General features: G+C 37.2%; 1 protein-coding gene across 3 annotated transcripts in view; it reads right to left on the bottom strand.

The window, feature by feature from the left end:
* BDP1 (B double prime 1, subunit of RNA polymerase III transcription initiation factor IIIB) overlaps window positions 1-18,747 on the bottom strand; it is a 98,703-nt gene that overhangs the window by 43,871 nt on the left and 36,085 nt on the right. For all 3 annotated transcript variants that reach the window (XM_059175190.1, XM_059175191.1, XM_059175192.1), the window contains exons 13-22: window positions 17,192-17,351; window positions 15,556-15,647; window positions 14,471-14,669; window positions 13,558-13,667; window positions 9,756-11,379; window positions 8,561-8,745; window positions 7,605-7,803; window positions 4,123-4,301; window positions 2,729-2,933; window positions 1,389-1,528 (exon numbers count right to left, since the gene is read on the bottom strand). In XM_059175190.1, coding sequence (XP_059031173.1) covers window positions 1,389-1,528; window positions 2,729-2,933; window positions 4,123-4,301; window positions 7,605-7,803; window positions 8,561-8,745; window positions 9,756-11,379; window positions 13,558-13,667; window positions 14,471-14,669; window positions 15,556-15,647; window positions 17,192-17,351 — 3,093 coding nt within the window. The remainder of the gene's footprint in view (window positions 1-1,388; window positions 1,529-2,728; window positions 2,934-4,122; window positions 4,302-7,604; window positions 7,804-8,560; window positions 8,746-9,755; window positions 11,380-13,557; window positions 13,668-14,470; window positions 14,670-15,555; window positions 15,648-17,191; window positions 17,352-18,747) is intronic.

The following is an 18,747-nucleotide window of genomic DNA, read 5'->3' as shown; positions in this document are numbered from 1 at the left end:
CCTTCACTTCTTTTGGGTCTTCCTTCTAGTGGTACCCTTACAATGAAGCATCCTTTGATCATTGCTAATCATAATATAGTATTAAGGTGCCTGGGTGGCTCAGTTGGTTAAAAGTCCAACTCCTGATTTTGGCTCAGGTCATTTCAGGGCCATGAGATTGAGGCCTGCATGGGGTTCAGCGCTCAGTGGGGAGAATGCTTGAGATTTTCTCTCTCTCTCCCTCTGCCCCCTCCCTGCTCACTCACACGCATGCACATATATGCTCACCTGCACTTTAAAATAAATAATCTTTTTTTTAAAAAAGTAGTATCAGAGGGGCGCCTGGGTGGCTCAGTGGGTTAAAGCCTCTGCCTACAGCTCTGGTCACGATCTCAGGGTCCTGGAATCAAGCCCTGCATCAGGCTCTCTGCTCAGAGGGGAGCCTGCTTCCTCCTCTCTCTCTCTCTGCCTGCTCTCTGCCTACTTGTGATCTCTGTCTGTCAAATAAATAAATGAAATCTTAAAAAAAAAAAAAAAGTAGTATCAGTAATAATAAAGCAGATTTTAAGTAATAAATAAAAATGGTAGTACTGAAATATCTTCACCTTTCTGGTCTAACTCATTTAAAAGATACCATTCTTAACATTTGGTTTGGGATATTCTAGGATATAGCATTTCCTATGTATGAATTTAGTCAGTAGGATATAAATTTCCAAATATACCAGGAACTTAAGAACTTATCTACTATTAAATTTAGTTTTAAAATAAAATATGAGGAGGCTCGCCAAACTTTGTGGAGAAATCATAAATGAAGAAAATATCAATCATGCAATTCTCATAGTATTTGAAGAAGCATATTTAAAATATTCTATTTCAGGGCGCCTGGGTGGCTCAGTGGGTTAAGCCGCTGCCTTCGGCTCAGGTCATGATCTCAGGGTCCTCGGATCGAGTCCCGCATCGGGCTCTCTGCTCAGCGGGGAGCCTGCTTCCTCCACTCTCTCTCTCTCTGCCTACTTGTGATCTCTCTGTCAAATAAATAAATAAAATCTTTTAAAAAATAAAAATAAATAAAATAAAATAAAATATTCTATTTCAGACACATGGGTGGCCCAGTCATTAAGCATCTGCCTTCAGCTCAGGTTGTGATCCCAGGGTTCTGGGATCAAGGCTCACATCAGGCTCCCTGCACATCGGAAAGCCTGACTCTCCCTCTCCCACTCCCCCCGCTTGTTTTCCTTCTCTCTCTATGTCTCTGTCAAATAAATAAAATTTTTAAAAAATAAAAATTTAAAAAAATTTCATTTCATAATTAAGTATTGCTTTAACCTTTCACAAAATTTTCTTGATGTCAAGTTCTCCAACCTTTATCTTCAGAAGTTTTATGTTTTTCTGATTAAAAGCAAACTCACCTCATCTTTTCATCTAAAACATTTATTTTGTTAAGATGAAGAGTTTCTTCAAGGACCATGTGACTCTGGTTTTCACACGTTATACCTTCTGAAACTTTGGAGGATACAACTTCAATTTCAGTTCCAACTGGAGAGCTTGGCTAAAATGACAAAAGAATGGTAGCATTTTTTTTCTAATACCTCCCAAAATATTTCAATCATTAGGTATTGAGTTTTTCAAAATGAAGAGTCAAACTAGGTATGCAATGTTCACTTTTTGTCCAAAATAAAACTATCTAATTCAGAGAGAAGCTTCAATTACTGCAATTATTATGTTTACAGGACACTTTAAAAACTAAATAATTATCTGTTGTAAACACCTACCACCCCCCACCTCACCCCCAAAATTTTTCCAAAAAAGTTCAATGATTTCTTCTGGGGATAGAGAGGTTTCAAACAAGATTACAATGGCTTTAAATCTAGATTTCTCTGGTAGACAGAGAAAAAGAAGGACAAAGAAATAAGATCTGTTGAAAAGTACATTACACTACTCAGATTTATACCAAAAGATATATCAAAAAAAGATTGGTTAAACTGTCAAACAGCAGAATGTTATGCAGCAATGAAAAACAATATACCTCTATACTTCTTGACATGAAAAGTCACTTAATATATTAAATAAAATATAAGTCACAAAAATAACGTGTACAGGGTGCCTGGGTGGCTCAGTGGGTTAAAGCTTCTGCCTTCAGCTCCGTCATGATCTCAGGTCCTAGGATCAAGCCCCACATTGGGCTCTCTGCTCAGCGGGGAGCTTGCTTCCTCCTCTCTCTCTGCCTGCCTCTCTACCTGCTTGTGATCTCTATCAAATAAATAAATAAATTTTTTTTTTTTAATGTACGCAGTGACTTTACTATTTTAAAAAATTATCTTATGTTTCAGTAATCTCTATACCTGATGTGGGGCTTAAATTTACAACCCAAAGATCAAGAGCTGCATTTTCTACCACCTGAACCAGCCAGGTGCCCCAGAGATTGTATTATTTAAATTTACATAAGTATACACACATGCATGCATGGAGATACACCCAGTAAGATACGTCAGAAGGTTTTCAGTGGTTACCTCAATATTATTATAATATTTTGTATTAATTGAATATTTCATAATGAATAGGTTCATTAATTAGGGGAAAAATCTGTTTTCATTTAAAAAAAATCTAGAATGGTAAATCTAGAACAGAACTAGATATATTATATATTCATTGATGAGAGTGTCACATGCCTATATTCTAAACCTAGTCTGAGATGCCATTTCGTATTTTAACATGCATTAGAAGGCTCAATTACATAACAATAACTTACCACAGTCAAGAACTTTTTAGTTTCATCTTTTTGTACTACTGTTCTTTCTTCCTTAATTATGCCTTCAGCTTCACCTTTTTCTATTTGCCTCGGTCCAGCCTTTTTTATGTTTGGTCTGGGTCTCTGAAGTCGGCTCCTTACTATTCGAGCAGTTGGAATAATGCTTTCCTTCACTTCTTGCTGAAAAGTGTTTGTTCTATGAGCCCTAGAAGAGAGGACAGGGAGAAAGAGAGAGAGCTGGACTGTAAGAAGATGAAAACTACTGTAAAAACATAAAATTTGAATCTTCTCTAACTATAAAAATCAAATTACTTCAATGATATATATTCTTTTATTTAAAAAAAATAGTTATTTTAATCCTGAAAAGGTAATGAATTTATGTAATGTAGAAGATTCAAATTCATGGAGCCAGAAAGTATAAAGGTAATTGCCAGGGAATGGAAGAAGGGGAATGGGGTATTCTTGTTAACGGGTTAAGTTTCAGGTTGGAAAAATGAAAAAGTTCTGGAGATATATGTGGTAACTGTTGCAAAACAACATGAATGTGCATTTTTGTGAATGTGCATTAATAACACTAGACCATCTATATAAAAAATGGTTAAAACTGTAAATAAGTCTTCTACTACAATTTTTTTGGTCAAGATTTTATTTATTTATTTGACAAAGAGAGAGAGCATAAGCAGGGAGAAGCAGGGAGAGGGAAGCAGGCAGAGGGAGAGGGAAAAGCAGGCACTCACTAAGCAAGGAACTCAAAGTGGAACTTGATCCCAGGACCCCAGGATCATGCCCTAACTTAATTCAAATGCTTAACCAACTGAGCCATCCAGGCATCTTTCTACTACAGTTTTTAAGAAGATAATGAATATAATCCTTATATGCATGTATTTTTAAATGCAGTGTTTTGCATAAAACCCTAAGTAGCTAATAGTGAATACAGGCAGGTAAGCATCAAAAGGTGTTAACTCAGTGTGATTTTCTATTTTAGACAGTCTGACACATGAATAAAAATAAACCAAGTATTCTTGGAGAGCCTGGGTGGTGCAGTCAGTTAAGCATCCAACTATTGGTTTTGGCTTAGGTCATTATGTCAGGGTCATAAGATCAAACCCCACAGAGGGCTGTGTGCTCAGTATGGCATCTGGTTAAGACTCTCTTTCCCTCTCCTTCTGCCCCTCCTCCCTGAGTACTCTCTGTCTCTCAAATAATCTTTTTAAAAATAATAAATAAATAAAAATAAACCAAGTATTCTTGATATTCACTTTTAAAATACATTAACACATCTTAGTAACAATGAAGAAATACTTGAAGAATTCTCTCATATTTTAGATTTTCCTTTGCTTTTTTTTTTTAAATATACATATATTTTAGATTTTCAAAGAAGTATCACTGTTTACCCCAGAGAAACAACTAATTCCTTTTCCTGGGTCTGTACAGGCTGAGACATGGCTTCAGGATCACAGGAACTTGAAGGTGAAAGGTCCTTTTCAGTGTGTATACACGGTAATATTACAGTCTCCTCCTCCCTGTGACCTGATTTGTCTTTTTCTCTTGATGTCATTAGGGAAGCCACACCCTAGAAGGCAGGTAAGGAAAATTTCATTGAGGGCTGAAACAGGAACTTTCATACACTACGAGCAAAATAAATTAGTAGAGTCTCTGCAGAGGACAACAGAAAGGTACCTACTAAAATTTTAATTCTCAGCAAATTTACTTCTAGAAATGTATCTTACAAACATCTTCAAGTAAGTATATGGAAAAGTACATAAAAGATGTTTACTATACCCATTTAATAGCCCCCCAAAAAAGCAATGAACAAAATCAAAACACTGGGAACAAGACAAACCTATCAGTAAGGTATTGAATAAATTATAATTTGCTTATAGTAGAACAATCCAGAACAATTTAGAAGATAAATCTGTATATACTGATCCAAAAATATGTTCATAATATTAAGTGAAAAATACGAGAAGGCAAGTCATAACACCATTTTTGGAAAACAAAGAAAATATCCACATATTTTATTTTTTATGTAAATAAGTATATATACAGAAAAGAATGGGTGGACATACTCAAAATAGTTACATGACTGATTAACCTGGGAGGAAGAAATGGGACATCACAATGGACTCTCACTTTTAGATGATGTATTTTTTCAATCTGCAATTCCTATCATCAGATAAAATAATCAATAAAAAAGATACACCTTTTTAAAATTTAAGAACAGGAAGAAAAAATAGAAATTTTCAAGCATTTTAAGAACTGTTTTACTTTTTTAACGATTTTTTAAAATTTATTTATTTGAGAGAGCATGAGGGTGAGAGAGAGAGCATGGGACGGGAGAGGATCAGAGGGAGGAGGAGACTCCCTGCTGAGCGGGCAACCCGATGGGCACTCAATCACAGGACTCCAGGATCGTGACGTGAGCCGAAGGCAGTTGTTTAACCAACTGAGCCATCCAGGCGCCCTCTTTATTTATTTTTTAAATAGGCTCCACACTGGGCTTGAACTCACACCCCTGATATCAAAATCTAAGCCAAAATCAAGAGTTGGACACTTAACCAACTGAGCCACCCAGGCACCCCAGAACTAAGCCATTTTAAAACACTTGGGGCACCTGGGTGGCTCAGTTGGTTAAGCATCTGCCTTCGGCTCAGGTCATGATCCCAGAGTCCTGGAATGGAGCCCTACATGGGGAAATCCCCGCTCAGCAGGGAGTCTGCTTCTCCCTCTGACCTTCCCCCTGTCATGCTTTCTCTCTCTCGAATAAATAGTTAAAAATAAATAAAAATAAAACAAAAAGAATTTTAATCCAAAATTGCACTTTTTAAAAAATACATCATTTTTTTATCTTTTTAATGAACTGGGATTTTTTATTATTATTAAAGTACAGTTGACAATGTTTTATTAGTTTTAGATGCACAACACAGTGATTCAACAATTCTATACAGTACTCAATATTCACCACAGTAATTATAGTCACTATATATAACCATATGTTACTATATTACTACATACATTACTATATTATTAAGTATATTCCTTATACCGTGCTTATCTGTTACTTATTTCATGACTGAAAATTTGTGGTTCTTAAAAGATTTATATTTTTAAGTAATCTTTATACCCAACATGAGGTTCAACCTCACAACGCCAAGATCAAGAGTTTGCCTATCTACCAACTAAGCCAGCCAGCGGCCCTGGGAAGTCTGGACCTCTTAATCCTCCTTTCCTATTTCCCCCACCTTCCCACTTCCTTCTCCTCTGGCAACCACCAGTTTGTTCTCTGTATTTGAGTCTGTTTCTGTTCATTTATTTTCAGATTCCACATGTAAGGGAAATATATGGTATTTGTCTTTCTCTGACTTACTTCTCTTAGCACAGAATCTCACTTGGCAAAAGGGACTTCTAGGCCCATTCGTGTTACCGTACTTGGCAACATCTCATTCTTTTGTATGGCTGGGTAATATTACAGTGTGTGTGTGTGTGTGTGTGTGTGTGTGTGTATGTGTGTATATAAAACTCTTCTTCATTCACCTCTTGGTGAGTACTTTGGTTGGTTTCCTATCTTCTCTATTGTAAATAATGCTATGATAAACAGAAGGGTGCATCTATCTTTTGGAATTAGTCTTTTCATATCGGGCAAATACTCAGTACTATAATTACTGGATATGATAATTCTTTTTATTCTTTGAGGACCCTCCATAATGTTTTCCACCAATTTACATTCCCATCAACAGTGCATGAGGCTTCCTCTCTCTCCATATCGTTGCCAACACTTGCTAGTCCTTGTCTTTTTTTTTTTTTTTTTTTTTTTTTTTTAAAGATTTTATTTATTTATTTGACAGACAGAGATCACAAGTAGGCAGAGAGGCAGGCAGAGAGAGAGAGAGAGGAGGAAGCAGGCTCTCCGCGGAGCAGACAGCCCGATGTGGGGCTCGATCCCAGGACCCTGGGATCATGACCTGAACCGAAGGCAGAGGCTTTAACCCACTGAGCCACCCAGGCGCCCTAGTCCTTGTCTTTTTGATACTAGTTAATCTGTCTGGTAGGAGGTGATAACTCATTGTGGTTTTGATTTGTGTTTTCCTGAAGATTAGTGATGTTGAACATCTCCTCATGTACCTGTTGCCATCTGCATGGCCAAAAACATACTTTTATATTTAGAACACTCAACTTATAAATGTTAAAATTTCCATTCAAGGTTTTTGATATTATATACACAATCTTAATTTGTTGTGAAGTAAGTTAACAAAGTAAATAAAACATGTCCTTTAACTCTTCTCAAGCTTTTAACTTTTTAATTCACCTTAACAACAATGTAAAATAAAGTATGACTATCAAACTCATTCTTACTGTGAAGAAACTAGCTGCATTGTTTGGCTATGGTCCTGCAATGAACTTATTAGATCCCAGGATTCTTAAATTCCTTTCCATGAAATACTTGCCCATCATGAGAGATACAAGATTCTTACAAAACCACATGGAATAATAAGGCACATTAATTATGGCAAGACTACATATGTTACTATATTATTAATTATATTCCCTATACCGTGCTTATCTGTTACTTATTTCATGACTGAAAATTTGTGCTTCTTAAAAGATTTATATTTTTAAGTAATCTTTATACCCAACATGAGGTTCAACCTCACAACCCCAAGATCAAGAGTTTGCATATCTACCAACTAAGCCAGCCAGCGGCCCTGGGAAGTCTGGACCTCTTAATCCCCCTTTCCTATTTCACATGCAATAGAAATTATATGAGAAAATATCTGTTAAATGTTAACCCCAGCTGTTTTACTTTAGTAGCAATTGCTAAGACAAAAAACATTCCACCTTGAATAGCACTCACATGTTGAGAAGGGAGTGTGCTCACCTGTTCACTGGTCTGCTGCACCACAACAGTCTCAGTTTTATCAGTTTCCAATTTCTTCCCATGTACATATTTTTCTGCTTCTGTAGTCTCTCTCTTTAAAGTTGCTCTTGCTAAGTTCGGTTTTGGTCTCTTGAATCGACTTCTCATAAAAGGTGCTGGTTTAACTTCTAGTGGCTTCTGCTCTTGAGGAAGAGATTTGCTTTTGGAAAAAGGATTATCAAACTTTAGAATGAGTTGAAGGGGCAATGAGAACAGAGTCTTAGGACAACTTGAGAAACTGGCAATAAATATTAAATCTAATTCTTATTTTTAATTTTTTTAAAATATTTTTATTAACATAATGTATTTTTTGCCCCAGGGGAACAGGTCTGTTAATCATCAGTCTTACACATTTCACAGCACTCACCATTAACACACACCCTCCCCAATGTCTCTTTAAATCTAATTCTTAACAGGTAAACAAATTGGGCTATTTGGCAGATCCTGAAAAATACAAGGAGTACAACTGAAATATATGCCTATCATCTTTGCAAAGAGAAAACAGTGGCTCTCACACCCATACTGACTTAGGAGTATATGTTACATACAATTCTGATGTTAGTAATTCTCTCAATCTAGTGTCATAATGACCTCAAAATTCTCTCCCTATCATTCCAGAGCTTAGAAGCAGTTTAACACTATGCTATAGATACGTCTTGAAATCTTACTGATAATCTGAAAATGTCTCCTTAGATGCTTTGTCTTGGGCACATGGGTGGCTCAGTCAATTAAGCATCTGCCTCTGGCTTGGGTCATGATCCCAGGGTCCTGGGATCAAGCTCCCTGCTCAGTGGAGGGCCTGCTTCTCCCTCTCCTTACCCTCTCCCTGCTCTTGCTCTCTCCCTCCAATAAATATTTTTTAAATAAAAAACAAAGATGATTTGTCTTTAAAAGCACACAGACCAATATGTTTATACCTTAAATTAGTATTTGAAAACTGCTCTGGAACATCTGGAGATAGCATCCCCTTGTCATTTGTTTTATCAGGTTCAGAAGTCTGTAAAGAAGTCTCCAAACAACTCAAGTGACCTGACAGTTCCTTTTCAGAATTTTTTTCTTCTTCAGGTGTCTGCACCACGGATAGTACTTCACTGCTAACATTCTAGAGGAATAGTCACAGGAAATCAGCACAAATGGAAAATGTCACAATCATGTGAACTTCAAGTAAACTTTTGAGGTTTTTTGAAGATTTTATTTTTAAGTAATCTTTACACCTCACATGCAGCTCAAACCTATAACCCCATGATCAAGAGTCACCTGCTTTAAAAAAAGGTCACCTGATCCACCGACTGAGCCAGCCAAGCAGCCCCACTGGAAACAAGCAGCTGGATGGCTCAGTCAGTTGGGCGTCCAACTCTCATTTTCAACTCAAGTCATGATCTCAGGGGTGTGGGATCAAGCCCCACAAAGCGCTTCATGCTGAGTGCGGAGCCTGCCTTAGATTCTCTGACTCTCTCCAAGGCCCACCCCATAAGTGCTCTCTCTCCCTTTCTAAAATAAAGTAAAATTTTAAAAATATTTTTTAAAAAGGAAGAAAAAAGAAAATTTAAAAGTGGAGGGAAGGTGGGGGGCACCTGGATGGCTCAGTCACTCAAGCATCTGACTGTTGGTTTCAGGTCAGGTCATGGTCTCAGGGTTCTAAGATCGAGCCCTATGTTGGGCTCCATGCTCAGAGCAGTCTGCTTAGTCCACCCCTCCTACTTGCTCTCCTTAAATAATTTAAAAAATAAAAAAATAAAAGTGGAATGGGACAGGAAATAAAAAAAGAAAGACATTTGGTCACAAGAAATAATTCTACTCTATGTTCATATTACAGTTAGCACTAATCCAGTCTAATTCCCTACACTCCTTTTAGCTAAGAGTAACTTCAAACTGACATTAAGAACAGTAACTTAACCACATTTAAATATATTTTTAAGTTACTTTTTTAAAAGATACATAGTTTCTTTAAGGTCCTAAAACACAGAATTTAGGGCTGGGAAAGACTTCAAAGCTTTTAGAGATTTTAAATTTTGTGGGATTTAAGAGCAATAATCATCGTTTTTATTTTGATAATTTTTCCCTGAAAAAGTGTTCAAAAATAGGTTTGCTAAAGAACAGAAAAATACATACTTTGATAGTTAGTGAAGACACAGTGTTGCAGCAACTACTACTGCTCTGCATTAAATCTGTGTCATTTTGTCTTGAGGTCCTGGTCTCCTCTGCTCCATATTTCCTTAAAGAAATGTCTATTTTTCCAGTTTTTTCCAAATCTGCAGCCATTTCTTCAGGAGCACTAATTTCTTCTGATCTGCTTTTCTTTGAGGAAACGTCTCCAGTTTCTTTTGATTCTGCCTCTGTTTCTTCAATAGCAGTCGTCTTTCCTGATACCTTTTCCATCAGGGAAAGATCTCCTTCTCCAGTTTCTTTCAAATCAATCTCCCTTTCCCCAGTGGCACTGATCCCCAGTAGTACCTTTTCCCCCAGGGAAGTTCCCTTTTCAATTTCTTTCCAATCTGTCTCTATTTCACCTTGAGTCTTAGCCTCTGGGGCCTTTTCTTCTATGTCTATTTCTCTTCTTTCAGTTTCTTCCAAATGTGTTTCTCTCTCCTTAATGGCATCAACAATCTCTGGTACATTTTCCCTTACAGAAACCTCACTTCCAGTTTCTTCTAAATGTGTTTCTACTTCATCTATAGTGCTGACCTCTGGGGCATTTTCCTGTAGGGGTATTTTTCTTCTTCCAGTTTCTTCCAAATCTGTCACTATTTCTTCAGTGATATCAGACACCTCTGATACAGTATCCCTTGGGGAAACCTCTCTTCCAGTTTCCTCCAAATTTATCACTCTTTCCTCAGTGACATCAGACACCTCTGATACAATATCCCTTGGGGAAACCTCTCTTCCAGTTTCCTCAGTGACATCAGACACCTCTGATACAATATCCCTTGGGGAAACCTCTCTTCCAGTTTCCTCAGTGACATCAGACACCTCTGATACAATATCCCTTGGGGAAACCTCTCTTCCAGTTTCCTCCAAATTTATCACTCTTTCCTCAGTGACATCAGATACTTCTGATACAGTATCACTTGGGGAAACCTCTCTTCCTGTTTCCTCCAAATTTATCACTCTTTCCTCAGTGACATCAAACACCGCTGATACAGTATCCTTTGGGGAAACCTCTCTTCCAGTTTCCTCCAAATTTATCACACTTTCCTCAGTGACATCAGACACGTCTGATACAGTATCCCTTGGGGAAACCTTTCTTGCAGTTTCCTCCAAATTTATCACACTTTGCTCAGTGACATCAGACATGTCTGATACAGTATCCCTTGGGGAAACCTCTCTTCCAGTTTCTTCCAAATTCTTCACTCTTTCCTCAGTGATATCAGACACCTCTGATACAGTGTCCCTTGGGGAAACCTCTCCTCCTGTTTCGTTCAAATCTGTCTCCATTTCCACAGTGCTGGTCATCATTTCTGGTATCTTCTCTCTGGGAGACTTGTCTCTTTCAGTTTTCCCTAAAACTGACTCCATTTCCTTAGTAGAATTAGCCTCCACTGATATGCTCTCCCTTGGTAAGGTTTCTTCCATTCTTGTAATTTCTCTCAAAGGTGCTGCAAATTGCCCAGATTCAATCTCCTCTGACACCTCTTTCTTTGAGAAAATTTCTCTTCTTCTAGCTCCTCTTCCTATATTTGGCTTTGGTTTCTGAAATCGAGTCTTTAGAACTGGGACCTTCTTATCCTCTTGAATACTATATATGTATATAAAAAAAAAAAAAAACATACAATCAAATTTTAAACCACACTGCCAGCTAAAGAAAGGATGGTTGAGAAAATACTACTAAAAGACGAGGAATTATCAACTAAAAAATAAATTAAGAAAGCCTCAGGCATCTCAGGGTAAAACCTAAAAATTAAAGGAGAGGGAAAAAACCATGTTTTGAAATAATGAATTTTTTAAATGTCTACTCACATAGAGACATGTATAAAGAGAAATCTATCAATAAGGTCAATTAGAGTAGTAGTCAACTGGCTCTGAACCATACCTAATTGTCAACCACACAATCGTTCTCAAATACTGGCTAAGAGTCTCCAGTCCTCTGCAATGGAGCTAGACCAAATTATGTCTACTATTCCTACCTCTTGGCCCCTCCTATCTTTTATCCAGCATATGCATTGCCTTAAGAGTTAAGCAATGCATTTATATGGCCAGATTTGAACAGCATCTCAAATAGCCATATTGAAGTATGACCTGAACAAAAAAGTATAAGAAAGGCTAGACTTTAAATGTGAAGATTGAAAAAACACTAGTAATTGTTGAAACTAAAAGGGCACCTGGGTGGCTCAGTTGTTAGGCATCTGCCTTCACCTTGGGTCATGATCCCAGAGTCCTGGGATCAAGCCCCCACATTGGGCTCTCTGCTCAGCAGGGAGCCTGCTCCCCCCCCCTTCTCTCTATGCTTATTTGTGATCTCTGTCTGTCAAATAAATAAATTAAATATTTAAAAGGAAAACAAAAGAAAACAAATAATAAACAGTGGGGTGCCCTGGGTGACTCAGTCGTGGAGCGGCTGCCTTTGGCTCAGGTCATGATCCCGGGGTGCTAGGATTGAGCCCCGCATCAGGCTCTCTGCTCAGTGAGAAGCCTGTTTCTCCCTCTCCCCCGGCTTGTGTTCCCTCTGTAGCTGTATCTCTCTCTGACGAAATAAATGAATAAAATCTTAAACACACACACACAAACTACATATAGTAGTGCCAAGGAGTCCACTATTCTGTTCTCACTACTTCTGTGCACACTGAATATTTCCAAAGGAAAAACATTTTCCAAAGTATACTAGTAATTCCATAGATTTTGTTTGGTACCCTCCAGAGGGGACATAACAAATAAAAAAAAAACGCATGTGGCTAAAAGAAGTATGGGTTTCCATGTATGGGTTTTTCATAAAATTTATGTGAATAAAGGTCATATGTGGATCAATCTAATCCCAAAGAAACAATGAGAAGAAAGTAAGTTGCATTTCATGTTTGAACATAGACATTTAATCTAATATGCATATTAATCAGGTCTAATTTGTGAGGAGTAAATCAACTCATCAAATCACTAGTAACTAAGAAATTAAGAAGAAAGCTATGGGATGCCTGGGTGGCTCAGTTGCTTAAACGGCTGCTTTCAACTCAGTATGATCTCAAGGTCCTGGAATCAAGTTCCACATCAGGCTCCTTGCTCAGTAGGGAGCCTACTTCTCCCTCTGCCCCTGCCTGTCACTCTGCTTGCTTGTGTTCTCTCTCTCTCTCTGACAAATAAATAACAAAATCTTAAAAAAAAAAAAAAAAAAAAAAAAAGCTATGACATAAATTGCCCTGAAAAGTCTAGGTATATAGTGAATATTGTGTAATGTTAATCATAAAAAATCTATCTGATTTGCTTTTGTTTTAAAAAATTGATTAAACAGGGGCGCCTGGGTGGCTCAGTGGGTTAAGCCGCTGCCTTCGGCTCAGGTCGTGATCCCGGGGTCTTGGGATCGAGTCCCGCATCAGGCTCTCTGCTCAGCAGGGAGCCTGCTTCCTCCTCTCTCTCTGCCTGCCTCTCTGCCTACTTGTGATCTCTGTCTGTCAAATAAATAAATAAAATCTTAAAAAAAAAAAAATTGATTAAACAGGGGCGCCTGGGTGGCTCAGTGGGTTAAGCCGCTGCCTTCGGCTCAGGTCATGATCTCGGGGTCTTGGGATCGAGTCCCGCATCAGGCTCTCTGCTCAGCAGGGAGCCTGCTTCCCTATCTCTCTCTCTCTCTCTGGCTGCCTCTCCATCTACTTGTGATTTCTCTCTGTCAAATTAATAAATAAAAGCTTTTAAAAAAAAAAATTGATTAAACATTTCTAAAACCTCATACAAAATTCAAAGATTACATAACCATTAAGATGATGCTTACCTTACACATTCATTAACATTCATTTGGAAAAAATTATCTTCTTTCTCAGATTGTAATGGGATGTCTTCAAAGTTGTTTTTACATGACTGATCTTCTACTTGCTCAGGACTCTTAACAACAAAAGACATTTTTAAGGTTTCACAATGAAACACTTATTTATAAAAAATTGCATTGAAAAGTTTGTCCAATTTGAGTATAAAGAAAATGGTAAACATTTCACAATTATAAAATGATACTCAAAGGACACTCTCAAAGGACACTTTTCAAAATGTTATTTAAATATCTTTAAAAAATCTCATAAGCTACATCTTCTACCTAATCTCAAATCCCCCATTCTTTTCCTCTTAATCAGAAAGCAAGTTATAGCGCTTCAGTCTTGTCTCTTAGAATTATTCCCAGGGGTCTGTCTTCTGCTTAGTACCATTACTGTATAGACCTTGAGAATTTTAACAAAAGAAATTCATATGTAACTATGATCTGAACTCTTACCCTTATCACAAAGACTAGTTATTATGTAAATAACCTAAAATTCATCATCTTTGCTCTTGGAATTCTATTTTAATAGGAAGCTTTTAACATTTTACTGTGTTTAAGCCAGAGCTAAAATTCACATATCTAGCTATATTTTCAAAAAGGAGGCTTAATTTAAACACCTAAATAATGTGGAGGGGGGAGGCAAGTAAACATGAAGTAGTAAGAGCAAAGCAGATGCTCCATTATGCAAATGCTCAAAATCTAGATTGCTCAGAGTTAAACAGCTTTACAAGTAGCAAAGTTGCTGGCTCTTAAGATTTTGGCTTTAAATTTAATATACAATGTATACAACGGTACAGTCTTGCTGTTTAAAGAGGGGGGTAAAAGAAGGCTGAAGTACTTGTTTAACAAAAAAATCGGAAAGAATCAGAGTACTTACATCTCTAGCAACACAGGATTCACTTTCATTCTTTTTTACATTGGCCTCAATTTTTTCCTGTGATGCTAGAATTTTTCTTTCAGCAGCTTTACCTACATTTGGCTTTGGCCTTTGCAATCGGCTCCTCATTAGTCGTGCTGGTCTGACAGTCTTTGTTTGATCATCTTCCTGCAGACCAATTTTTTCACTCAAACCAGAACTACAAAAGAATAGAACTATGGTTATTCTGAAGTTACATGTTTGTTTTCAGTATTGCTTCTCCACGATACAAATAAGTAAACCATTTGGAATATAAAAATAATTACAAGTGTCCTCAAAAACATCCTCAAAGGGGCGCCTGGGTGGCTCGGTGGGTTAAGCCTCTGCCTTAGACTCAGGTCATAATCCCAGGGTCCTGGGATCGAGCCCCACATCGGGGCTCTCTGCTCAGCAGGGAGCCTGCTTCCCCCTCTCTTTCTGCCTGCCTCTCTGCCTACTTGTGATCTCTGTCAAATAAATAAATAAAATCTTTAAAAAAAAAAAATCCTCAAAGATACCAACCCTGTTTCTAAACCTTAACGTTTTGGGACAGACATTATCATGGAACCCGAACTATAAAAATAATTTCATCACAAAACTGAAAAACATCTATATTTGACATACACTTAATACCATTCTCCACTAAGAATACTAGTTTGTAATGTATACCTCCAGGGCCCTAAACAAAGATTATAGCATAAATATACAGTCCAGAATCCAATGGTTCAAATTCATATTAGAATAAGACCTACTCTGAATTTGCATTCCTAGTTAAATATTCCCTTTGAAACCACCTGCTATCCAGAAACATGTACCTTAACCATTAATTAATCTAGTAAGACTTTGGTAAAATCCTGTTAGTAAGTTGAGGAAGAAATGTAACTGCATACCCAATGGATCCATATCATAATTTATTTCTCCAGCAGCATAAAGAGCACTACTGAAATGTTTCAATACACCTACAGTTAAAAGAAGACTTAAGCACACTAAATGGAAGTAAAATTCAGACATTATCCAGTACAGAACTTATTACAGTCACTCTTGAATTCTACTTCCTAAATACTTACATAGATACAGTCTCAGCTTCTGAGTTTTCTCTCTCTGTATTCTCCATTCCAGAAATGTCCAATGTATTCACTTTATCCTTTTCCATATCATTCTATAAATTCAATTTTTTACATTTTATTGACTTAACATAAAAAAGTCCAAACTTGGTAATAAATGGAAATTAAAACAATGACTTTTCATTTTTTGTTCTTCTAATAATAATAGTTCTATAAATCATCGATGCAGCTGTGAACACTATAAAACATATAATTCTACCTACTACTGACAGGAACAAAATTGGTATATCCTTTCTGGAAAGCCTTTTGCCCATATGAAATCAAAACCCTAAAAAACGTTCATACTCAGGGCACTTGGGTGGCTCAGTTGGCTAGTATCTGCCTTCGACTGCTGTCATGACCTCAGGGTCCTGGGATCAAGGCCCATGTTGGGCTCCCTGCTCAGAAAAGAGTCTCCGTCACCCTCTCCCTCTGCCCCTTGCTCCTATTACTGGTGCACGCTCACGCTCTCTCTCTCTCTCTCTCTCTCTCTCAAATAAATAAAATCTACTAAAAAAATGTTCATACTATAATAACATTTCTGATTCTAAGTAAATATTTAGACAAACTACAAGAATGTTCACTAGAATATTATATAAAATGTCAAACACCATGAACAGACTAAATATTCTATAATGAGTAAATGGTTAAATTCAGTTTTACCCATTGACAGAATATTATGAAGTCACTAAAAACCATGTTTTCAAAGGATATTTAATAATATGGAAAAATATTTATGAAATGTTAAGAACTGAAGAAAGAGATAAAACTGAATACTACTAAATTCTGTAATAGAAAAATTGGAAGGATATATGCTAAAATGTTGGTTGCAGCTGGATAATGAGATCACAAGTACTTTTTGTCTTGATTTTTAAAATAATCTGTACTTTCCCAATTTTCCTGAATTTTACAAGATTATAATAACCTGGGGCAACTGGGTGGCTCAGTCGGTTAAGAGTCTGCCTTCTAGCTCAGATGATCCCAGGGTCCTAGGATAGAGCCCTGAGTCAGACTCCCTGCCTAGCAGGGAGAATGCTTCTCCCTCTACCTCTGCCGCTCCCCCTGCTTATCCTCTCTCACTCTCATTCAAATGGATAAATAAAAATCTTAAAAAATATTTTTTTAATTTTGAAAATTTATATATGTTAAACAAAAGAGATATGCTGCTAATGAGTATGTTTGCAAAAGTATGTCCTAGGTTCTAAATGCATAAACAGGAGATAAGATACATTTCATATTCATGTGTAAGTTCTCGCACCTTTGTTTTAGTATCAGTTACATTATCATGTAATTATCAACAAAACAATTTATTCCCAACTACTTAGGGAAAATTTTTGTAATCTTATTTTCTATAAAGAGTCTTATTCCAGGGACGCCTGGGTGGCTCAGTTGGTTAAGCAGCTGCCTTCGGCTCGGGTCATGATCCCAGGATCCTGGGATCGAGTCCCACATCGGGCTCCTTGCTCGGCAGGGAGCCTGCTTCTCCCTCTGCCTCTGCCTGCCTCTTTGTCTGCCTGTGGTCGCTCTCTCTCCCTCTGTCTCTGGCAAATAAATAAATAAAGTCTTTTAAAAAAAAAAAAAAAAGAGTCTTATTCCATACCTTTTCAAATGAAGTTTCTGCATGTAAACTCTTGCTCTCTGCATCTGTTTTACCTTGTGAAAGAACAGATTTCTTCCCAACTGCCCTTGATAAATTGGGTTTAGGTCTCTGCAGTTGTCTTCTTCCGATTAGTTTAACATTTCCTGACTGATCTGTTTCCCTAAGAAATGAAAATTATTTTTTATTTTTTTAAATGAACATTATTTAAATCGCACCAACACAGAGGCACAGTCAAATGAAATTTGGAAAAATTCTTTAAAAATCCACTCAGAGGCAGAAAAGAAGTCCTGTAGGTTTACTCAAAGAGTAGCAAAGAAAACTGAAAAACAAGAGTTGTGAGGAGGTAACTTATTTTACCAGATGCTAAAAAGCAACTATGCAGCATTAATAACTAAAACACTGGTACTGATAACATGAATAAACAGATAAATGAAACACAAAAGAAAACTTAGAAGATGACTTCAAAACACATGAAAGAGCAGCAGCCTGGGTGGCTCAGTGGGTTAAAGCCTTTGCCTTCGGCTCAAGTCATGATCTCAGGGTCCTGGGATCAAGCCCCGCATCAGGTTCTCTGCTCCACAGGGAGCCTGCTTTCCTCCCCTCTCTCTGCCTGCCTCTCTGCCTACTTGTGATCTCTGTCTGTCAAAAAAATAAATAAAATCTTTAAAAAAAAAACACACGAAAGAAGTACATTTAAAAAGGCAGCATTTAAAATAGCAAGAATGAGATACAAAATAATGTATTGTTACAAACAATATCAAAAGCAATGGTGATGGGAAAACTAACACTGGGGACTAAAATAAGATTAGCTCCATTTCTCGCACTGTACTTGTAGTATGTTCCAACATATCAGAGTTAAATAAAGCCATACAGTCAACAAGGATGAATTCTTTTATAACCCTAAGTTGGGGTAAGCCTTTATAAAGTTTAACTAAAAATTCAAGAGCCATAAAAGAAAAAAAGAAAGAAAATTCAGAAATTTAACTACATAAAAATCAAAAACTTCTACATGACTAAGTCAAAAGTCAAACTACCAACCAAGAAAGGATGTTTTGCAAATCACAGAACAAGGCTAATCTCCCTAAAATAAAAAGAGCTCCTACAAATAATAGCATCAAAAACTCATTTTAAAACTGAACAAAGAGAGGCTCCTGAGTTGCTCAATCAGTTGAGTGCTGGCCTCTGGCTCAGGGCATGATCCCAGGGTCCTTGGGATCAAGCCCCACATTGGGCTCCCTGCTCAGTACACTACTACAAATGTTATTTTGTCATTTTTAGGATTTTGTTTTTCTACCTTACTTTAATTGTAAGATTACAGCAAATAATATATATAACATACAAAATATGTGTTAATCATCCAATTATGTCATCAGGCTTCTGGATAACAGGAGACCATTAGTAGTTAAGTTTGGAAGAGTCAAAGTTATTTGTGGATTTGCAACTGCCAAGGGGTCAGTATCCCTAACCACTGTGTTGTTCCTAAGGGTCCATTGTACTTACTTGCAGGTTAAAGGACAGAGGTTTAAGATTTTAAGCACTGTTTGAAAAAATAACCT

The sequence above is a fragment of the Mustela lutreola genome, chromosome 5 (genome assembly GCF_030435805.1).
Source record: "Mustela lutreola isolate mMusLut2 chromosome 5, mMusLut2.pri, whole genome shotgun sequence".
Lineage (NCBI taxonomy): Eukaryota > Metazoa > Chordata > Mammalia > Carnivora > Mustelidae > Mustela > Mustela lutreola.
This window is presented reverse-complemented; position numbering and strand designations above follow the sequence as displayed.